The 24,599-nt window shown below is 43.4% G+C and overlaps 1 protein-coding gene and 1 long non-coding RNA gene across 5 annotated transcripts in view; one reads left to right on the top strand and one right to left on the bottom strand.

Annotated features, from left to right (window-relative positions):
• Positions 1–23,457, top strand: part of pax5 (paired box 5) — a 51,649-nt gene extending 28,192 nt beyond the window's left edge. For 2 of the 4 annotated variants that reach the window (XM_034593189.1, XM_034593197.1), the window contains exons 6-11: positions 1,439–1,539; positions 9,227–9,353; positions 13,741–13,842; positions 16,436–16,522; positions 17,968–18,054; positions 19,877–23,457. In XM_034593189.1, the coding sequence (XP_034449080.1) occupies positions 1,439–1,539; positions 9,227–9,353; positions 13,741–13,842; positions 16,436–16,522; positions 17,968–18,054; positions 19,877–19,959 (587 nt within the window). In that variant the 3' untranslated portion in view covers positions 19,960–23,457. Of the gene's footprint in view, positions 1–1,438; positions 1,624–9,226; positions 9,354–13,740; positions 13,843–16,435; positions 16,523–17,967; positions 18,055–19,876 lie in introns of all 4 variants that reach the window. The other 2 variants (XM_034593173.1, XM_034593181.1) reach the window with 1 other exon arrangement.
• On the bottom strand, positions 22,799–23,993 carry LOC117766305. The gene is made up of 2 exons (XR_004614693.1): positions 23,456–23,993; positions 22,799–23,408 (listed from the first exon to the last, which is right to left on the bottom strand). It is a non-coding gene; the product is annotated as an uncharacterized LOC117766305 (long non-coding RNA).
• Positions 23,994–24,599: the final 606 nt, after the last annotated feature.

The raw sequence follows: 24,599 nt of genomic DNA, 5'->3' as shown, positions 1-24,599 counted from the left end.
ATTGTGTCTGAAGACTACAAGTTTGAAAAGGAACAAAATCTGGAGCTATGGAGTCATCAGACCATTGTGGCCCACTCCTCATGTTTGCTCCAGGCTCCAGGGTTTAGGCCACATTAGCTGCTACAAGCACAACATGTTAAAATCTTTGACCAAATTTTGGGGTGTCGGGTTGCATTGTGGGTAATGTAGGTGCCAAGGAAAGATTGGGGCTATGCATGATCAAAAGCCAGAGGTTAATTAATTCAGTGAAGGGAAACAAACACTGTTCTCCTGCACAACCAGCTCCTTAAATAAAACGGCGGCGGTGATCATTAGCAGTGAATGTAAACTGTGAGATGAACAATTTCCCAACATAACAGAACATCATTTGTTAAGATACAGACGGCACTACTCAGCAATAAGACCATGTTTCAAGATCTTAGCAATTATAGTAAATTGGAGCGAACAATGCTGTCATGGCTAAAAGAATGTCAGCCAAAGCTACGAAAGTAAGATCTGAATTACTGTGGTGACAAAACACAAGATTAATAACGTTTTCACAAACGCTCTGAAGCCCAAGCTTTTCTTTCTTTCATTCGTTCTTTCTTTCTTCCTTTCAACATCACTTTCAGGACCAGTCTGGCACAAATGGATCTTTATTTTCAGCCCAAATGGGAAAAATTAATAAATATATATTTGAAACCCCCTCCCCCTCCCCACCTGTCTGTCATATCACTCCCCCTGCCACCGGACACAGACTCACACACACTCACACACACCCACACACATACACACACCCAACACACAGTGACCCCCAATACTAAAATAGGCTCTCAGGAGCGGTTTGGAGGAATGAATTGGCTCTATAGCAGGGATTTTCACCCTCATCCCCTTTTTCTCTTTATCTTTTTCTCTCGTTCACTCTTTTCTAATCATTTGCGGGCCGCGACTCTTCAGAGTTCTTATAATTGTCTCGTTCAGTCCCTCGGCCTTGCAATAACTGCAGGATACGAGAGCTCACAGTCTAATACTGATACCACAGCAATATATATTTGTGTGTCTGTGTGTGTATGGGCGATACGACAGGAGAGACGGAGGAGTGCGTATATATGAGAGGCGAGGGTGTACTTTTGAGAGATCAAGAGGGAGAGACAGCGCGCGCTCGGTAATAGGGTGAATTTGTATAGCATTTTCTCAGACTCTCCACAATCTATGAAGTCACTTGGTGCTAAATCAGCTCACAGGAGTTCATCTTCGTTTATACTCTGCTCTGACTTCTTTCTCCACATCTGCCTCAGTCATTTATTGTATCAACCCACGCCTTCACTCCTCCCTTCATCCCTCCATCACCTGGTTTCTCCCTCTGCCGTAGACCTCTTCTCTTTCTCCGTTCATACTCCCATTCCTCCTTTAAATATCACAGCCCCTTTAACCTCTCTCTCCTGTCTTCTCCGTGCAGGTCTGCAGGAGTCACCGCTGGCCAACGGGCATGGCCACAGTGGGCGGGACTTCCTCAGGAAGCAGATGAGAGGGGAGCTGTTCTCACCGCAGCAGATCGAGGTACTGGACCGGCTCTGTGGCAGACAGCCACCCTGTCCAATCCAATCCAGCTCTGACCTCTATTTGAGCCCTGACTTTGGCAAGGTAAGGGCGGGGCATCATGCAGGCTCTTGGCTGAGGCTGAGTTTGGGAACAGGTTAAGGGTGAAAAGACCGTAGGGAGCTCCAGTGAACAGTAGGGCTGAAGAAATCTGTCTGTGAAAAACTCACAGGGGCCAAACCCATGCAGATGTGGAGTCGGGGGGTGTCCTGTGGGGGCCACCATAAACTAAAGCCTAGCATTGGGCACCAGACACAGCCTCCACCTCCACAGTACTATAGGGGATGCTTGCACGTTTTCTAGCCCTGCCACAATGCCTTACATTTCAGTTCAGCTTACAGCCAACTTTACTAAAGCTTTTCACAGTATTGTTATGAATCCTAATAGTTCATTTGATGTTTTTCTTCTTCATAAAGAAAAAAAAATAATGAAACTGATAGATTTAACAGTTTAGGTGAGCTGCAGCTTCGTATCTCACAAATTTTATAAAATGAAAGTATATATTCAAGTTTGTTACCTAGTTCTTTTTTAAACTTTCAATATTTTAAATATTCCAAAAAGGTTGATGCCACACAAATACCTACAGTTAAGATAAGACACAATGTCAATCCACTAAACAAGAACACATTTGAGCTACAGTGGTGTTAATATATTTTTAGAGAAAACCTAATGGCTCTAATGTGATCGAGGATAGAAGCTTCCTTAAAATCAGTGTTTCAAGTTTGATCATTTTATATGAAATGCTTGTCGGCTTTCAGCTAAAAGCCTGTCCTGTCCTGCCTGCTATGCCTTGTCATGCCATGTCAGTCTTACTCACAGTGCACATTATAATTATGAAATTCCTTTGATTGTTCATACTTCTCTTATGTCATCAGCATCACGTTGTGTTTTGTCTGTTCGCCTGACAGACGTCTGTGTGTCTCTTCGCCCTGACACACACACACACACACACACACACACACACACACACACACACACACACACACACACACACACACACACACACAGTACCGGCTGCAGCAGAAACCCACTCAGGCCTGGCCTATTGATGTTCCGATAATCTAGACCCACTGCAGGGGTTAATGAGCATATTGACCCGGCTCTTATCATGACCTCACTTCCTGCAGCTCAGGGACATGCGACGGAGCCGTCCGCATGCTGACGCGTCTCGGGAATGTGCTGCATATGTGTGTGTTGTTGGAATGAGCGAGTAAAAGGTGAGAAAACAAGAGGGAGAGTGGGTGTGTCTGCGTGTCTTCATGTTGCATCTAAATCGACCTCCCGCCCTCTCTCCCAGCAGTAAGTTAATATATTTCTGAGTGGAATAGAAAGGTGTAAGTAGTCCTCTGCATAACAAAACGACAACAAGCTGGCATTTGTATTCTCTCCACCTTCCCTCAAATTTCTTCTAATCTGCGGCCCTCCGGTCAATATTAAGGAAATATTTTACCAGCATCGCAAAATGACACTTTTTGTTTCCGCAATCTTTCAAATATCCCCAGTTTTGGTTTGTTTATTCAGTCAAAGTCAAGGGCAAGAGGACGCACACTTAATGGTGGGGCGGTAGTAAATGGAACCACAGACAGGCTGCAGCCTTAGACCTGCAGGGCACAGTTTGGCTTTTTAACTCATTCACTTCCCTCTGACCGGCATGTGGAGTAGAGTGGCACAGGGCGAGAGGTCGACAGGGATTGGCTGTAGTAGCTCTATAGACTACGACTTGAGACTATAATACCCATGATTCATAGGTCAGTGTCCTCTCTGAGCCACTGGGGTCAGGGTCGGGGAGAGGGGGCTTTAGACTTTGGGTCGCACTGGGGTCAAACTGGCTTTAGGAACTGCATTACAAAGAGATGCAAGTGCGCACACACACAAACACACACACACATGCACACACACGCACACAGACACACGCACACAGACACACACCACTATCTGTCCCTCTACCTCCGCTCCTTTTTCTCATCCTCTCTAATCAACCCCCCCACCTCTTTTCCCAGTCTGCATTTCCCAGAGGGAATGATTGACAGTCATACCCTTAACACTGACACCCTGACAGCTCAGCCTCTTTGGTATGTGGGCAGAGGGTGTGTGTGTGTGTGTGTGTGTGTGTGTGTGTGTGTGTGTGTGTGTGTGAGTGTGTGTGTGTTTGTGTGTGTGTGTGTGTGTGTGTGTGTGTGTGAGTGTGTGTGTGTGTGTGTGTGTGTGTGTGTGTGTTTGTGTGTGTGAGGCAGTGTTGGTGGCGTTATGGTCAAGGAGGGTCACGCTGTGTTGTGACTGACATTCCAAAAAGACGCCTGATAGACTTGGCCATGCTGCTGCTTCTGCTGTTGTTGCAGTGTGTGGACGGGGCTTTTGTCAAAGTGTGAGATAGTGTGTGCGTGTGTGTGTGTGTGTGTGTGTGTGTGTGTGTGTGTGTGTGTGTGTGTGTGTGTGTGTGTGTGTGATCAGAAAGGAAGTGCAGTTTCAGGTTCCAACAGTATATTTTCATGATGCACTAATATACTGTGATTTCAGCCGTTATTTCAAGCTCTTCGTTATCTTTCTTGCTCTAAAACAAAAGCCTCATTATTTATTTTTCCTTCACTCCGCGTGAAGAGATAAAAAATTAAATTGTTCATCTTCCTTACGAGCAAATCTTAAACAATGGTTACTTCTCTATCCTTCTCTTTTTCTTTCATCCAAAACAATCCATCCGTTTATCTCATCTCCTTCTCCTGCTCTTGTTCCCTCTCTCTCCCTGTAGTCTATTAAGCCCCACTATTAATTTGTGTGTGCGTGCTCATATGTGTGTGTCTGCATGTGTGCCTGTCAGAGACAGTTCATTTGAATTTCCCTTCAATCACTTCCTATTACCCAGGTGATAAATCAGCAGTGCTGACAGAGCCCCCACCCGTCCATGCTGCCCCGGGTCCAAACGCCCACCCCCAGTACAAACGAGTCTTCACAGCGATACATAGAAGGAAAGAGGGGATGTTATTATCCTCACTGATAAAGCTTAGAAAGACGCAGAGAGGTCAAAGATGAGGAGGAGAATTCATAGACAATACAAGTAGGACCAATTTATTTTGAGGTTTGCTTTTGTCATGAGATTTGTTCATAATAAGAAAAAAATTAACTATCAATACCCTCATCTTGTCAATTCTGTCATCTGTATTAAATCATTTATAAATTACGAAATTTCTCTTTTTAGCAGTGAGAACTTTTTCCTCCTCTCCCGGGCTGAGGCCTGGATCCTTTTGGAAATGACTTTCCTCCCCACCCCAGCCACGCTCAGTTTGAGCGCAGATGAATTCTTTCCCCACAATCCGTGTCTCAGTTTGTGAGCCTCTGAGGGAATTGTATTTGTTTATAGTCGAGCCTTTTCCCATCAGGAGTGCAGAAGACAATGTGAAGAGATTGAGAGAGAGAGGGAGCTATTTGGGGAATGGAGAAAAAGGGAAATACTATTATGCAAATGTAAAAACCAACGGGGCCATCCTGTGTCTGTGTGTGTGTGTGTGTGTCAGAGGGCCGATTAGGGCTCATCTGTTAGTGCTGTGAGATTTGGACCAAACCATTACCTTCCCATTTCTGAGACAGTAGACCAAGTGTGTGTGTGTGTGAGAGAGAAAAAAAATAGTAAAACTGCTGTAAATACCTCACAGGTCTACTGTCCTTTTCTATTATTAGCATCCACTGTTATCAGGGGGGGGGGGGGGGGGGGGGAGTGTAGGGCAGACCATAATAAGAATAAAAATCATATATTTATGGTAAATAGGGTAATATATGTTAATATGATTTTTCTCTATCTATTCAACACTGTTATTTTTTACAAATCCTCTTCACTTTGCAAATAGATTTCTGACAACAATATAAATCCTAATTTCTAATCAACAACATTGAAAACCAGTAGAGTTCATACCTCCACCAACAGTTCCCTCAAATTCAATCAAGCTGCACCAAACTGTACACACTCCCCCAAATCAGCTCCCTAAATATTTTAGATTTTTAATAAAGATTCATTAATTATTTCCTCGGGAAATCAGTGAAAATGTCAAAATAAACCTCACAATGTTAAATAAAATTTTTAAATAATTCTGGATCCCGCCTCCGATCCAGAACTGCACATAGAATGGGTTCTTCCCTGACCCATACCACATCCTTCCACCAAGTTTCACAGTAATCTGTCCAATAGTTTTTGTTTACTCTTGCTTACAAACAACCAAACCAATCAACAAACAAATAAACAAACAGCGTGTTATAAAAGCAGAAAATTACAGCTCCTACCACTCTCTGCATTGTGGCGTTGAGTGACAACAGTGAGAGCATGAAGTCCAATTAGAGTAACAGGTCAATGGATCTTTATCAGACGAAATAAAATACTGCAAAAAGATGTGTAATACTACAGTTACCTGAAAAGTTAGTAGCATCACCATTTTATAATGTGTCTTGGTGTTTGCAAACAGCAATCAGCCAACGCAGGGTTTTAGTGGGTGACATGCGTTGTGTCACAGTGTCTGCAGGACATTTTTATTTTGTCAGAAGCTCAGTACATTTACTCAGTTTCACACAGGAAGCAGGTTTTCAACGTCTCCCAACTCCCATCTTTCCTCATGTCTTCCTCCACCATTTCTCTCAATCGAGTCAATCCCGCTCTTGTCTTCTACAAATGTTATTTATATCCTCTGCTCCTTCCTGTCCTGCCCCAAGTCCAACTTCACCCTGACACCCCCTCTCACCCTGTACAACTCCCCCCGACTCCACTCCCACCGCCACCTCCACCCCCCGAAAACCCCAACCCCTCCATGGCCCGGCAGCTGCGTCCCTCCTCTTTGATGAGGGCTGATGGCGCCGTATGAGCGGTGGAATTGACAACATTTAGGGGGGCGAATGAGAATGATCCATCTTCCTTAGCGGGCCTGTCACCCCACTGGCCAAACTTCATCATGGCCAATTACCACGGCAGACCCCGTCTTCTCTGCTGCCGCCGCCGCCGCTGCCTGGCCCCCATCTACATGGATACATGGACACATTAGACACCATTATAATAAGACAGAGCGCAGCCAAGAGAGGGAGGGGCGGGATAGCTTGTATCATTGGACGGAAAAAAAAAACTACAAGTGTGATGTGGGAGGGGGGGGCGAGGGGGGTATTAAGAGAGAAAAGAGCTTAAAATGTGTCTGAAGACTGAGAGAGAGAGAGAGAGAGAGAGAGAGAGAGAGAGAGAGAGAGAGAGAGAGAGGTGTAGTGTACAGGGTAAGCTCTTATTTGGCAGGTCACAGTCCAGTGGTTGTGTTGTGTGTTGACGAGCACAGGGGTGTTTAAGAGGTCAGTGAGCACAAACACATGCCTGCACTTACACTTACACCTACACACACGCACACGCACACACACACACACACACACACACACACACACACACACACACACACACACACAGATGCAGAGGTATTAAAAGGGTCAGTGCAAAACTCTCACCTCATCACCTAAAGGAAATTCTGATTGCTGTCATTAGTGTACTCTCTCACACACACACACACACACACACACCCCCACCCACACCCACACACACACACACACACACACACGTTTCATGTAACTTAGTAGGAATTATAGATAATTAAGTATGCCATATTCATTAAGTGAGGACATTGTATTAATTTACATGTTTGCTCAAAGTGATTTTAATCATCACGGCTTGTTGGCGTAGTGGTGGTTTGCAGCTCAGGAGGGATCTGAGTTCAAACGCGGGTGTTGTTGTAGTTGTTTGTCTCTATATGTCTGCCCTGGGATGTCCTTTCGCACAGTGTCGGCTGGGACTGGCTCTGTCCCCCCCGTGACCCTCAAAAAGGATCAGCAGTATAGATCATGCATGGATGTTATAGATGATGGGTTATCTGCAACTTAATTGTGATGTCAGTTCCTCCCTTTTCCATTTCATTCAAGACAAGGCCACATAAACTTCTTCATGCAACCCTGGTGTTCATCATATAATAGGGAGTTGTAGTTCAAGCCCTTTGAATGCTTCTACATATTAGCATCTGTGCTAAAATCAAGAAGGGAAAAATGATCACTTATCTATTTTATGGATCTATAACCCATTGTTTTCTCAAAACACACAGTTCTGCAAACACTAATACGAAATTACCACACACATGCACACACATAGTCAGTAGACAGGTCATTTGTGGCCCTGAGAATATATGGTTGGTTATCAGGGTCAATACTTTACTTTACATTATCACACATGCACACACACACACACACACACACACACACACACACACACACACACACACACACACACACACACACACACACACACACACACACACACACACACACACACACACACAAAGACCTGGCAGCGAGATGAGGACGAATGGGTCATGGCTATTTGCTGGGGTCAGACACAGGTGAGGGGCCGGTCTCCATCCATCTGTCTGCATTTAGTGAGTGTGAGAGAACAAGCTTTAACCACGATGATATTGAGAAGATAAGATATTGACTTCATTATTGGGGTTCATCCAAAGCTCATAATCTATGTTGTGGATGACAGATTTTTCATTTTGCAAAATCAATCTGTAGCATTTTCATGTTTTTCTTTTGGCCCAAGAAGAGAAGAACTTTTGGTTTATATTAGTCGCCTTGAAATAAATGTTTAAAGGACAGGAAATGGTGACATTTTTTAAACAACATCCTTGTATTAAACTAATTTCAATAAAACAGGCATCACCCTGAATTTCCACTTTCACTATTGCGTAATCATTTTGCCATTAATTAGTTAACTTAATTAATTATTCATTATCATGGTGACATTCACTGTTCATCTGATTGTCATATAAAATAAATATCCACTCCAGGAAATGACGGTAATCGTGACGTTTTTTTATTTTTACATTTTGAACTTAGGCTTCAAGGTCACTATGGAATTATTTTTGTCTAAAAAAAACAGTTCAAATAGACAACAGCTAGATATTTGTTTGTCACTTCATTCCTCTCTTCTCTATATGGTGTTAAACTTCTGAAGGGTGTGTGTGTGTGTGTGTGTGTGTGTGTGTGTGTGTGTGTGTGTGTGTGTGTGTGTTAAGGGCATTGAGAGTCAGTGTGTACGTGTGCTGAGATGATCACAGTTCTTATTGTTGTTGGTATCTGGGGAGAGAAGAGGCTTTGTGTTATCCATGGTCTGTGGATGCCTCTGCATTGTGTGTGTGTGTATGTGTATGTGTTGTATATAAGTGGTGTGTGTGTGTGTGTGTGTGTGTGTGTGTGTGTGTGTGTGTGTGTGTGTGTGTGTGTGTGTGTGTGTGTGTGTGTGTGTGTGAGATGAAGAGGCAGAGGAAGCTGATCTTGTGGTTATAGACTGTTGAACTTGGTTGTACAGTAAATCCCTGTCTATGTAAACAGATCAATACACTCAGCTGTAGGTGTTTCTGTGCGTGCGTGCGTGTGTGTGTGTATGTGTGTGTGTGTCTCTGCTCATACCTCTTTACTTTGCTCTCTGCTATGAGGAAGCATGTCAGACGTGTAGCAGGATTAATCAGATGTGTCAAACATCTGCAACATCCAGCACCAATATATATTCACGTTATATCAGAAAATGTCATGATTTGCTTTGATGCTCTGACTCATTGAAGATCTTTCTCCACTTCCTGTCTTTGCCCAGACGTCAGATTATTCGTCCATGGCCTCACTAGCGGGCGGACTGGACGAGATGAAGAACAGTTTGGCCAATCCTGGTGCAGAGTTAGGAGCCAGTGTCTCCGGTCCACAGTCCTATTCTCTTGTTCCAGGTAAGAAAGATGACCAACCAATAACAGCACTCCTGCAGAATAAGACACATCACAATTATACCAACATACCTAACAGCTATATGCAAACTTAATAGACCTTCCCTAAAAAAGATGTATTGTGTCCAACTCACAATCTGATGTAGCTGAATTCAGTAAATCTTTTCCAGGAGCCTCTGGTGCATGGTTGTACATATCTGTGTCTGACTGAATTATTCTAGTATGTTCTTTGATCTGTCTCATTCTTGTGAACAAGATATCTCCAGAAAGCCTTGAGGAAATTTCTTTAAAATTTGGTGCAAACATTCACTTGGACTCAATAATGTCCTAATTTGAATTAGGTGGTCAAAGGTCAAAGGTAAAAGTCACTGCGACTTTGTGAACGCGTTAACTTAAGAACACCTTAAGAACATCATTTCAAATTTGGCACAAATGTTAATTTAGACTCACAGATTAACTGATTAGACTTGGGTGGTCAAAGGTCAAGGTCATGGTGGCTTTACAAGAAATGCTTTTGGCCTCTTGAACATGATATCTTAAGTGTGCCTTGAAGGAATTTCTTGGAGACAGTTTGAGTTGTAAACTATAATTTTAGTTGCTTGTATTAAATGTATTCGTAAAATCATTGTGGTGTGATTGTGAATTAGGGAACGACACAGCCAGAGCTCCAACATATAATCAAGCCCAAGTCATGGTTCTGAAAACCATGAATTCATTTTCCATTTGCTGTGATCCAGAGGCTTCCTCATGTCTACATCAGCAGTGACAGAGGCTACAGGGATTCTAAGTGATTTAACCTGTTTAAAGAGCTCACAGCTCTGGATCTCAGGAGAGGTGGAAGCCTGGAGGAGATGTGAGAGCCTCTTCTCTTCCTCTGTCTCCATTCAGGGGCACTGGGAGAGGCAGTGGTTAATTAAGAATAGACCAGGGAGCACTTGGACAAGGCTTCGCCGTTCCTATCTGTAATGAGGGGAATCATAGAGCTGGGAATTTGGGGATATCTGGGAATGGGCTCTTTTTTTGTGTGTTTAGCCCCTGAAATCACTGAAGACTATTACCTGCTCACGCCGAGAGACAGACAGAGCGGGAGAGGGAGAGAAAAAAAGTCAGAGAGATAAAATTTCCATTTCTGCTTATGCATGCAAACACACACACATTCGTATTCCCACATTCTTTATAAATATTATGCATGCATTTCCTTGCCTGTCTTTCCCCTCAGAATAGGGCTCCCTCTAGGGGATCAGAAGTCTGTGTTTTTGATGCTATGTTATTGCTTCTTTGACGTGTTGATACTCTGGACACTCGCTGAAGATCCGCATTTAATCCACATTCTCCGTCTTCCTTTCCGGGGTCTTTTCCACATCTGTAGGGAATTTTCATTTTCCCTCCTAGAAGTTCATCCAGTCAATGCGAGCGTGAACACACACAGAGACACGTTGTAAACCCCCGATCCCCCCCCAGGTTTGACATGTGTTGCTCTGATAGCTGTTTGATTGGATAGGGAGACGGTGAGGAAGGCAGAAAGAGAGTGTTCATCTGTAGCTGCAAGTGAGCACAGAGGAGACTTGTACTTGTTCGTTGACCTCTACGACAAAGCTGCGGAGAACAGCAACACAACTGGCATAAATATGCACAGGCACAGAAAAACACACACACACACACACACGCACACACACGCACACACACACACACACACACACACACACACACACACACACACACACACACACACACACACACACACACACACACACACACACACCTCAGAGGATCTGGCCCTGTCTGCCCCCTCTAAGTTGGGCTGTAGAGAGTCCATCTCTCCTCTCTTCCAACCTCTCCTCCCTCTCCTCCTTGCCCTGTGCACTGACCCTGAGCGGATGAGTAGCCCGTCTGCACTAATGCCTCGCTGTCGCGTCAAACACAGAGAAAAACTTTACTACACCGAGACAGGAGAGAGGAGGCGAGGAGGGACAGAGGAGGCTGGAGCCAGCGAGGGAATCTGTGAGCGAGAAACACAAGTAGGGAGGGATGGAAGCAAATATTAAGTGAAGAGGACAGAAATATGCGAGGATGAGATGCATTGGTTGATTTGTAACCACACATCTTCTGTTTTTCTGTTCCACTTCTTTCCCCATTTCTGTTTCCCTTTTTAATTTTCCAGTAAAGCTCAGTTGATAGAGATTGTTCAGGCTGACCAATACTGATATCATTAAATATGAGAATTTAATGACAAATAATTATAATTAATTTGAGAAGGATTTCTTAAATACAATTTTTTAAACTAACATGGCTCTATGACAATGTCAGCTCATGTATTTTGGTGACGTTTTTGTCTGGAGCCACAATGAACCTTTGGGTGAATATTCCACTTCATGATAGCTTCTAGTAAGTTGAGGAGATGATCCCTTAACTTTCACTTAGTTTCCTACCACCATCATTTATTATCCCATGATGGAAAATAACTCAATCCATTAACTCCACCAATATAATAAGAACAATTTGGATCTCATTCATGCTTTTACATACAAAACGTGATCAATTTATAAAGTGTGATGCAACAGAATAGGAACTATTAAAAATGAGTTCCCACACGATCAATTACAACATTATAATGCTGCTCAAATATAAAATTATCAGTAATAAAATTTTGTATGAGGGTGGCTGTTCCACTTAATGACTATTCTGTGTTTGTCCCCGTCAAATTTAGTTGATAATACTTCTGTATCTTTACTTAAATACAACTTTGACCTAAAGAAACATCTTGCACCTCTGCTCCACTCTATTTAAACGTCACCTCTTTCCTATTCCCTCAAGTCAAACCACTTTCTCTTCCACTGGTCTTTTATGTTTTCTTCTCGACATCACTCTCTCCTCTCCTCGTCCTCCTCCTCCACTCAGTTAGTTAGTTGTGGTTAAGTGGAGGGGAAGTGAATGGGATTGATGGTGTTAGCATCTGAGCTGTTTATGATGATGATAAATGTGTGTGTGCAGGGGGGTGGGGGGTGGGTACTCGGTGCATGTGTGTGCGTGCGTGCGTGTGTGTGTGTGATGATGATGAATGGAGGGCTCCCTCTCACCGCACTCCCACTGTCTACTGCGTGCAAACACAGAGAAATGATTTGGGCCGACACACTGTCATGTAATCTAATGCAGTTATATATCCTATCCACCAAGTGACAGACAGAAGGAGGAGGGGGGGGGGGGCGGCGGTGGTAACAAGAGGAGGGCGAGTCGGTAAATTAATAGATGCCAGCGGATGGAAAACAAGGAGGAGAGAAACAAAAGAAAGAGGGTCGTCCGGAATGTGCTCTGCCAAAAATGTTTCAATAAAGATCTTCTGCGACACAAAGTATTTTCAAGGTGATAATTGTAACCTTTGAAAATAAATCACTACCGCGTTAATTCCGTCACTGGTATGAATAGTGTCAGGAGTGGAAAGTAAATGTCACAGGTCATTTTCAAACACAGGTTTAAATAAACACAGGTTTAAATAATGCTGAATGAAATGATCCCCGTGGACGACTGTTGCAGTTACACCTGCTGAAAGATCTGATTTGAGTTTCTTATCCTTAAAACATCAGAGAATGATGACTAATGAGTTTTTGTACACGTTAAATGATACATACGTTTCTTATATGGCTGCTGGAGTCACTTTAAATTTCTATTATTTTCGATAAATATTAGAAATATTCCTCACCAACAAACTCATAAAACCAGAAAGTCACCAACATATAAAAAGCTGAAATATTTTCCCAAAAGAACTGATCTGTTTTAAAACAATAGTTTATAGTTTTAAGCCAACAGATATCAATTGTGCAATTGTGCATTTTAGAACTATTTAGCTGCTGGATATATACAGGAGCAGAATGGTGCACAGGAATTAACCCAAATTAACTACAGTACCCATCATCATACAAAAGGAACATGCGACCCAGTGTGGCTCATTAACCTGCTTTTAATAGCTTTGGACCAGTGGAGGCGACATCAGGCTTTGGACAGTGCTCGTCAGTTGGATCAATTCATTGTTGGTTTTGGGCTTTTGATGGGATTTGTTGGCAAAATGAAAAATGCAGACTATTGCCAGCTTCATCCTGTAAATGGTTTCCAGTCTTGATGTTCACAATGATCTTTAATTTTATGACTATTGTACCAAAGTAGAACAATCTATTGTCTATTATCGATCACAATCTACTATCTTTACTGTACCAGTGGAACCACTGGTTCTGGTCAAGGCGCTACAAATATATTATATAACATGGGCTAATGAAAGAACATGACATGTATGACAATAACACATTACAGGACAATGTGCAAAGAGCATGTACACACTATAGAGCTGCTTAATGTAAATATGATGGTGGTAAATCTGTGTGTGTGTTTGTGTTTACAGGTCGAGACATAGGCAGCACCACTCTGCCAGGCTACCCTCCTCACGTTCCTCCCACTGGACAGGGCAGCTACTCCACCCCTTCCCTCACTGGGATGGTACCTGGTGAGTGAGGGCATACACACACACACACACACACACACACACACACACACACACACACACACACACACACACACACACACACACACACACACACACACACACACACGGAAAAAAAAGTTTTAACTGAAAATAATTAAAGTAGTTCATCTCTCGTCATCTTCTCACCAGATGTGCAACTGTGCTGTAACTGTTTGAATCCCCAGTGGATAGATGTGTGCAGTGTTTCCGTGTGTGTCTTCAGGGGGTGAACTTAGCTTTGCCACTTCCTCTTTCTTGTCTTGTCAACACTCTGGCTGACAGTGCTCCCAGGGGGTGGCGTGTGTGAGCTTTTGTGTACCTATATATGTGTATTTGCCTGTGTTGTGTGTGTGTGTGTGTGTGTCTGTGTGGGTGTGTGTGTGTGTGCGTGTGTGTATCATTAGAAACCAGCCACAGTAGCACAGCTGTCCCTCCTCAACGTTGGTAATTTGTTTTTAATGAGAATCACCAGTGACCCACGACTAATTCATTCATTCCCTTCCACTCCGCCTTCTACGCCGCTTTTGTGTTTCAATCCTGGACCGCCATTCTCTCTCTCCGGCTCTCCCTCTCTCTCTCTCTCAGTCTTGCAGTGGTCATCCTGGTCAGTGTGAAGTATACTGCAGGGAAAATAAATGGAGAAATGCAAAAGCAACCGCAGCAGTGAAACAAAATCAAAACCATGTTGTTTACAAGTTCTTGTCTCTGTGTATTCCCAGTCATTCAGTTAGTGACACACACACACACACACACACACACACACACACACACACACACACACACACACACACACACACACACACACACACACACACACACACACACACACACACTCTCAGTGGACATGTAGGAACAGCACGTCTAAAGATGGGTAACCCTGTCGCCCTGTCCCCCTGTGCTCACCCCGTCCTGTCCTCAGGTTTGACAGCATATTTGTGTGTGTGGTTGTGTGTTTGAGTTGGTATATGTTTATGTGTGTGTTGGCATGCGATTGTTTGTGCGCGCGTGTGTTTGTTATTGACAGTGTGTGTACGTGTGTGTGCGACCTTGACACTGAGCTACACAAGGGAGACCCCTTAGCCTCCTCGTTCCTCCCTCCACCCACTTCCCTCCCTCGCTCCCTCCGTCTCCTAAACAACCTGACACGTTGCCGTCACTACGGTGATGACAAGGGGAGGATGTTCGCACCCAGGGATGCCATGGAGACCACATCCCGACCCCACCTGACAGCTAAACATACACACACATAACCACACACACAAATGCACAAGAAAGAAAACTTGGGTCGTACACACACACACACACACATAACATCTAAATTCCTCTCAGTGAATATTGGAAGCTGCCTGAATCCACGAGCTGACTAAAACGAGTGGAGGAGATAATCTCTCAACTTTGCTTCTCCGGCTCCACCGTGTTTTTTATCTCAGCACTTCTCCCGGCAAATTATTCTCCTTTTTGTCCGCTCTGTCTAATATCATACCTTCATTAAGCAAGCAACTCTCTTCTGCTGTTCTTCTTTTCTCCCTCTCTGTCTCCGTCTCTCTCTCTCCCTCTCCCTGCAGCAGGGGGGCTGACACTCAGGGGGGGTGTAGGAGAGCAGCGAGGCAGAACCGACAGAACGAGAGGGAAAGAGGAGGAGCGGGTGGGGGGAGGCTGGGAGGGAGGGAGGGGGGCATCAGGGTCTGTGACTGTCAGCTATGGGAGAGGGATCCCCCCGGGAGGAGTGAAGGTTCAGGAGAGGAGAAAGAAAGAGTGGGGAAAAAAGAAAAAGAGGGGAAGAGATGGGGAAGAATGTTGTTTTGATGTGAAGGGTGACGAGCGGGTTAGAGTCAGGCGGGCCAGAGGACGAGAGGCAGAGAAAGTGAAGAGGAAGGGGTGAAGGGAGGAGTGGGAGGGGGAGACATGAGGAAGAGTACACCCCAGACAGTAAGTAGTAAATGAGGGAGAAAAGCTATGCCATCATCCACTGTACGGCGGGACCAGCACAGTCTGGCTGAGCTCTCCAGTTGAATCACTCTCCACACGCTGTTCATCTGGAAAACACAGAGCAGCAGTTGGTCATTAAATCATCATGGTTAAAGTTTGGTTGAGTTTGGGCTCAGAGATGAAAACATTGGTTGGTTGAGTTTAGGGAAAAGACAAAAACAGGTAATTACAGGCGTCAGGGAATTTGCGACTCGTCTTTTGACAGATTTAATATTATGCCTGAACAAAACGATGTCTGACAGATGGTGAACTTGGGAGGTCTGAGGGTTTTATGTTTGTGCCAGAAGTCGCCATCTTTTCCCTGGCATTTGGATAAAATGTGCCTTGAGACAATCTCCATTCTCAAGAGAATAATAACAATCTTGACTTCTGGTGACCCACACTTGTTATCTGCTCTCTGCCATTTGACTGAAATGCTTCTATTGTACTTCAAGCTGTTTGGTTTTGACTGTCCGCACGACATTACACCAAGAATCTTCCCTGTTAACTCATCCATGTCGTAATGAAACCGAACCCTCGATGCCCTTGACAGGATAATTGTTTCTAAACACATCCATTCCTGTTTGTTTTATTCTTTGTCCTGCAGGTGGAGATTTTTCTGGAAGTCCATATTCCCACCCTCAGTATTCCACATACAATGAATCATGGAGATTTCCTAACCCCAGTTTATTAGGTAGGTGAATCCCGTATCTCTGCAGCCAGCCCTGCTTAACAGAACGGGATCAATACGCGTTTCATTTCATTTCATTCTACGTCAAACACAGTTCCAGCCTCTGTAATACTCTCCGGTAATATGTTCATGCTCCACTGTTCATTTTTTCATTACACTACTTTTCATTCTGTATTGTACTGTACAGTACAATACCTCATAGACATACTAATGGTTCTGTGCAATGGTTTTTTAAAGACTGGCAAATTGGGGGGAATGGATTTGAAGAAAAGGAAGACGAGAGTTAGAGAGAAAGAGAACAAGGAAGGAACAGATTAGGAGGCTCATATATCTGCATATGTACGTACTCTGTGTGTGTGTATAACATGCATGGTATATCTATATATACTGTATCTACATCTTATCAGAAGAGCATACCAGGATTGATGTTATATGGTATATAAACTGACCCTGAATACTTATTTTTCATGCCATCATGCTCATGATAATCCTCACTCTAATCAATGATCGAGTTACTCATCATCAGGGATAGTGTTCTACAGTTTGTATTGTGCACTAATGTGTTAACTATTTTCTGTCTTTTTTCTGTTTGGGTGTGATTGTATTTAACCATGCATAGATCAGGTTTGAATGTGTTGTCATAGACACAACAAGAGTGACGACACTGTGACAGACAGAACACAGTGAGCTCTGAAAGGACAATCAAATGATCAAAGATCAGAAATATCTTTTAAAAAATACATCTTTGTTTTGGATAGTTAAAGTTTTTCCATGTTGCGTTGAGGCTTAAAATCTTTATTCCAGCTCGCCCCTGTTTGTTTTTGTCATTTTGACACAGAGCTGGTTTACTCTCAGATGAAGGATTAGGCTGCTGATATACTTTGCTTCTTTTATTGGAAACAAATCTCAAGAAAGTAGGTTTTTTTAGCCTATTATTTAAAAAAAAAAAATTCTTGACCTGTTTTTATATAATTACATCTTAAGTAGTGACCAATGGACTTTGGGCTGAAAGCCACAGACTGTACATGAACAAACAAATCTTTGGATTTGGTGTTTTATTGGGATTGATTGACAATCAGACAAATACAGATTATTACAAGCCTTATTCATTAATGTCAGTGAATCAGTGACACCGCCAGTGACTAACTCATGACAGACAAATCCCAACAATGTCTCTCTGCACCTTTGTATCTGTGTTCAAACCTAACTAAAGCCAGTCATTGTCAAAGTCATTGTCTTGGGAGCCATTTCCGGAGTCTTGTTAAAAGGTGAAAGGGGCGGGGCGGGGCGGGGGGGGGGGGGGGGGGGGGGGGGGGGGGGGGGGGGTGATATGTAAAAGGTCAGTAGGTGAGAGGGGTCAGTTCTGCGCTGACCTGTAATGTGCCCCCCAGTGTTTCCTCTCCTGACTTCTCCTTTTCCCTCCTTCCCTCCATCCCTCTGTCCCCCAGTGTTTCAGCAGGATTATGGGTCTCTCCTGGGGACGGAAATCGGCTGCTCCTCCAGTCTCTTCACCAGCCAGGCAGGACAGATGCAAGGTAGGTGGAGAGAGAGAGAGAGAGAGAGAAAGCAAATGAAAGAGTATCAACCAACTAAAAGTGTGTGTGATGATTCAGCGATTGTGTAGAAGAAGGTGCAAAGAGAAGAGACTTGAGCATTCTAACGGATGAGCAGACACATAATGTGAGGACAGGATGCACATTATTAGACAGTGAAAGATTTGAGGGCCGTGGCAGGAAAACAGAAGCTGTGACGCAGAGGAGAGGTGAGAGGTGGAAGAGAAGGGAGTTCGAAAGGGGGAGAGTGGGCGTCTGAAGTCTTGAGTGAGACTAAATAGTTTGTCAGGCCGGCTTAATGCCTCACTTCCCCAAAGAGCCTCCTGAGATTACCTGGACTGTGGACAGACATAACCTGTCAACACACAGCCAGGCTGATTGATGGAAGTGACAGAGACAGGTAGGTGTGTGTGTGTGTGTGTGTGTGTGTGTGTGTGTGTGTGTGTGTGTGTGTGTGTGTGTAGGCAGGTGTGTATTAAGGTGTGCGAGTGTGGGCTGCAGTGTGTCTGTGGGGTTACAGTATTGAATTGACCTCTTCCCTGAGGAGAGAATAGACTCAAGGGATCAGTGGTAGTAGAGCTGTACTCAGTGTGTCATCTTAGACTGTCACTTAGATCTTGTGCGAGTCTCTCAGTGTGTTTGAGTGTTGGATAGAGATAGAGAGAGAGAGAGAGAGAGAGAGAGAGAGAGAGAAAGGAGCGTACGGAAGTCGGCCGAGTCCTTTTTATTGGTTTTTACATGAAAGGGAGACTAATTTCTTCTGTCATTAGCTTCATCGGTTCATGTCATCTCCCCCCTGCCTCTTACTATTCATGTTCACAGTAAAATATAATCTTGCTCATTCCACATTTACCCTGGATTTCGGTAACCCTCATATTTAAAGGATCATTCTGATTCATTACAACTCGGCGCCAAGTTTCGTCGTTTTAAACGTCATTCCTGTCTGTGATAAAAGAAATTGTGCTGAGATCCGCGGTTGCAATGTCATTGCTTCCGAAGAGTAATAGGGACAGAGACACAAGCAGAGCCACATGACAGTCGACTCCACAGAGACAGAGAATAGCACTCAGTAGAGCGCATACCTTCACCAACGCCCAACAAGCCCCCCCCTGGAATTCAAACAAGCCTTAAGGCCACATTACATTATCTCAGCTCCCCCTATAGACCCAAATTTAAATTTTAGATTCAAATTTGTATTTGGATCCACACACTCATAGATACCAGTCCCCTAATTATGTCTGATGGGTTTCATCAAGATCTATGAATTATTCTTTGGGGAACTGGTGAAATGTAAAAAAACTAAAAAACTATCTCGCAATGTTCCTGATTCCACCACCTTGTCCAGATTCACACAAAAAATGTATTTGCCCAACCTTCCACAAAGTTTCAAAGAAATCTGTTTATAAGCATTTTCCTGCTGACAAACAAACAAACTAAAAAATCCTCCAAAATATTAATTATCATCCGACTCTGATGCAGTTCTCCTTAAGTCTGTCTTTTAGCTCATTGTTTTGATTTTAGAAACAACTTCACTCTTTTGTTTCTCTTTGTGCTTGTTTTAACATTTGATGACTGCAGGTTCAAATAATCTGGTTAAAGAGTTATCTTTGTTTTATGAATGTCACAATGTTCATTTGTTGAGCACAATATTACCTTAACCAATAGAAATTAGGCCAACTATAATAACAGTACCCAGGTTGAACTAAATTGGAGTCATCCATTAACACTCTTATTCTGCAATATGTGTTTTTTTGTTGAACCCTTAAGCAAATGAAATAAAACGTGGGTCTGTGTTTCTTCCCAGGATCACCGTACTACTACAGTACGACATCACGGGGGACAGGCCCTGCAGCCACGGCAACAGCCTCCGCCTACGACCGCCACTGACCCGTCCTATTGAGAGGAGGATGAGGAGAGGGAGGGAGGGAGGGATGAATAGCACCATCACTGCTCAGTACAAGCCTGCCTACACACACATTTTTGACGTCAGTGAAATTTGAATCTTCTTTGACTGACAGTTGCACCAACAAAAGCATTGTTGGGCTGCAACACAGACATACGGTACATTACTGTGATCATCACAGGCATAGCAGTAATCTGACTGATATTTGACTGATCATAAATTTGGACTCTCCCATAACATATGAAGACTTTGTATCATTAATCCTAATTTAAACCTATCTAGAAATCGAATAGTTCAATGCACTATGAGTGCAGTGGTAACTGAAACTGTAAAAATCTGTATTGTGATCTTCTGGGTAAAATGTTATGTTTTCAGTTTTGGTATATTTTTGATTTTTAATTATTTGGGCTTTTTAGAGCAAGATCACTTTTTCAAACAGTCTTTTAATGACCCGACATTAATCAAATACATTTTCTATGCCACGCTACGGTGAAGTAAAGACAATCCAACTCTCATAACTTTGAATGACCAAAATCACCCGCATCAGTATCACTCTGCCGTAGATTCAAAACATTTCCCCCGGGATCACAATGCTTAATAATCAGGATACGATGAGTTTCACAAATGTTTGCTAAGTCCCACCCCCTTTTGCTACTGTTGTAATTCATGAATAACACTGAGGCTAACTTTTCATGTGACAATGGAGGCACCAGCTGGTCAAATTGAGTTAAGCGCATGCGGCCAATCAAATGCGAAAGAAGCGGCAGAGGCAGCTGGCTAACCTGCGCATGTTCTTCTGGTTGTGGATTTTATTTCCTGTGCACTTCTCTTTAGCATCACACTGACAGCTAACATGGTACATTAACACGATCGCCGGCTACGTTGTGTTCCCAAGAATAAAACTGTGAATGTTTGTCGTTATGATGACCGCTCCAGCACCAAGCGTTGTGCACACACACCATCAAGCATTAACCACACATGCTAACATTTGCAGATTACATACGAGTAAATAAACACATCCAATCTAATACGAGGGCTTTGGAGAGACTAGAAGACTGCTCTAACCGCAGCCCCCATGCACGTTGCTTCAGCGTGTGGAAAAATCTAGAGTTCGACAGGTCTGCTGTGCGTAGTTACGGTTGCTAAGCTATGATGGTTGCTAAGTTGGAGGTTGGGTTTAGCAAACAGTCCATTTCAGTCGTTGTACACAGATCCAGATGCGTTTGCAGTTTCATAACACGGAAAACTATCCTCACACCCACACTTGCATTCAAAGTGGTTTTAAAACCACTGACCAATGGACAGGCCTTTTACTCAAGCACAGCATCAAATCTGAGCCCTCGACTGTAAAAAGGTAAACATGTTCACATCAGACCAAAATCAAATCAACCAGGGAGTCCTACTGTACAGGAAGGTGCTATCCGACCTCCCCAGCCAAGATTGAGTCCTGATCAAGAGCTATTTATAATGGAGGAGACACAGAGTAATATATTAAGAAGCTTTTCCGCGCTGCACTCCATGAGAGTGAATGCCTGTAATGATTTATAATATGTGTCACGCTGTTGTGCTAGAATAGTGATGATGATGATGATGATGATGATGATGATGACGACGATGCAGTGAAATATGAAATCTTAAGAACTTTCAATATGAAAAGAAGTCTTTGTTTATAAATGTGATCTGACTGCGATTTTTCTTGTTTATAGTTTGTTGCCTGATATCAGTTGACGCCGGTGACACTTAATAAGACGCCATTTTTAACTGCTTCCTGAATATTCAAAAGAAAAGCCAGGAAACAGTGTCACCCTCTCTTTCTCTCTTTCTCTCGCTCTATTTCTCTCTTTAAACTCCCCAAAGATGGGCCCCCCCTAGTGGATCGGCTGACTAACTACAAAAGCACAAAGACTCAATCATCTTTTAATGGCGCCATTTTATGACTTCCTTTTAGAACCATGAAGTATTTCCTCTCCTCCCCTTCTTGAGTGCTTGTCCTTGTGCTGTTTGACATCCTGAAATTGTTTCTATAAAAACGTTGCTTTCGTGAAAAAACAAGTGAAACTGTTTTCTTTTTTTTTGGGTTTCTCTCCAACAACAGTTCTGCGCTGTGACAATGCATGACACCAGGGTTGAGGCCTTTACCCGCTCAATGTACAGACAGAGCAGGAGAGATTTGCCCTGTTGCACTGATTTGAAATCAGTGCCGTTATCCCTCCCAAATGTTTAAGAGCCCACCATGTTGATCTTGTGTGAGGGCAATATCCTCCTAAACCTGTACGTAGCTTCCTGTCTCACTTCTGTCCATACAAGATTTGTACAGTACTTAGCGAAAGAGAAGAGACGTCACAATGTCGATAGCAATTTTAATTATTCACATTTGACTTTAGATTTTAGTGATGGGACTTTCTTTACGTAAAAAGATTAAGAGGTTTGTGGTGTTGTTTTAGCCATCGTCTGCAAGTGTTTACATATCTTTTGTTTGTTTGTTTGTTTTGGGTACGTGTGGCTGCAAGTAGCACTTCATTGCTACTGTGTAATTTTACGAGTTAACAGATTGGAAGAACCAAATCTGCAGCGCGAGACATGAAATATAGCTATATAAACTTATACCTATGAACACGGAACAAAACTGTTAGTTTCTCAATCTTTGTTGTTTCTGGGTTTTGAAATAGTGGTAGGGTGGATCCTTTTACATTTGTAGACCTTAAAAGTTGTGCAAGCACAACTCTAAAGAAGATTCTTCTAACGGCTCGTCCGCTGTGCTGCCAGCACGCACCGCAGCAGGAGCCGCTCCTTATTTCTGTCTTTCTCTCTTGATCTTTCTGAGGCATTATTGAACCTGAACCACACCAGCTGAAAACAAGGACAGTGCCTTTAGTTTTATATGTCAACAACCCCCCTGACTGACCACGAGTCACTAAAAGATGATTCAGCATCCCTCCCTGCGATTCCTTCAACAAATCTCTATCTGCCACGGGGTTGTCGATTAAACCCTCCCATATGTAGCGGAGAGTTATTTCAATACCAACATCAGACAATAAATTTCATTGTATAAATAACATTGCAGCTGTTATACCCCAACCTTCCCCTGACCTAGCACTGTGCATCGTGCATCACAGTCCTGCACATCTCCCATCACGTGGACATTCAGCATCTCAAAGTTTGTAATAGGGATAATGTTGCAAATACAAAGTCGTCAGATTAAAAATATTTGTAGTCGTCTACCAGCTTTGAAAGCAACTAAAACAACAACAAATTTGAATCTACTAATTTCATTAAAGTCAATAACAGACCCCTTCCTCCCTTGGCCACGGTGGTGCAAAAAAGGTTAACAGTCAATGAATTATTCTCAAAAATGGTTATGGTCTTATCACACTAATGTATGATCAAGTGCTCATGTTCCCAGTAAGTTAGTTTGAATTACTCGCTATATAGACTGATATATAGAGACTGACTCGTGATTGGTCGAGTGCGTGTATTGACGTGTACAGATGTTCGCCTCAGGGTAAATTGTTGTCACTTTGACGATCCCCTGATTTTTCATCTAGTTTGTTGAAAACAAACTGTGAACATGGTAAACATAACAGCTGTTAATTGCATCTTAGTATTGTCACTGTGGGCATAGCATGCTAATGTGTTTAGCATTTAGCTCAAAGCACTGCTGCCTCACAGAGCTGCACAGCTGAAGACAGTCTTACAGATACCCAGCATTATTATCCTCAGTTTTAATGGTGCAGAGGATATTTCCTGCTAATACCTGAGTTTGTATTTTGAATATTCTTCCTTTATTAATAAAGTATACGTCTGTGACTGCAATGTCCAAATTTGGTAAGATCCACGCAGGACTGTGATCTGTGGTGTGCAGCTATGGAAACAGGGATACACAAAACCCACTGGCACAGAAAAAGGCACAAAATAAACAAAAAGGCCAAGTAAGCAACGGACATATTACAAGTCTGTTCATTAATATTGTTTTTTTAGTAACCAGAGCAAAATGAATTACACCCCTCACAAACACACACACACACACACACACACACACACACACACACACACACACACACACACACACACACACACACACACACACACACACACACACACACCATACACACTACTGTAAATGTGAAGCGATATCGATTGAAAGCCGTCCGTTCTCCTTGAGGAGGTGAATCCGGTCGTGCCTCCCGTGTCCGCTCACGAGAAGCAGCGACACCAAACGGGGCCAAACCCGGCGCCCGTTCTCCGGTGCAGCCAAGAATCCAGAGATACATTAACGGGATTAATTGTTAACTATGCATCGCTATAGTGACACAGCTTGCCTTGCCATTGCTTTGACCTGACTGGTTCACGTGGGGAGAGAATGGGTTCCTGTCGGCCCGCAGTCGTTTTCGATTGGCAGCTGTGACATTGACTGCAGCGACGAGGGGGGGGCTGTCATTGTGGGTGGTACAGTAAGAAGCATGGCAGGCAGAGGCCACACACACACACACACACACCGACACACACACTAGCACACACTAGCACACAAATAAGTACAGACACACTCTCCCTCCCTTTGTCCTTTGCAGAGTGGTGATCGCCCCTCCTCTCATGCCCCTGTGTTCCCCAGGGAAGGCCAAACCTG

The sequence above is a fragment of the Hippoglossus hippoglossus genome, chromosome 1 (assembly GCF_009819705.1).
Source record: "Hippoglossus hippoglossus isolate fHipHip1 chromosome 1, fHipHip1.pri, whole genome shotgun sequence".
In the NCBI taxonomy this organism is placed as follows: Eukaryota; Metazoa; Chordata; class Actinopteri; order Pleuronectiformes; family Pleuronectidae; genus Hippoglossus; species Hippoglossus hippoglossus.
Note: the sequence above shows the minus strand (reverse complement) of the source record. Positions and strands in the feature narration are given on the sequence as shown.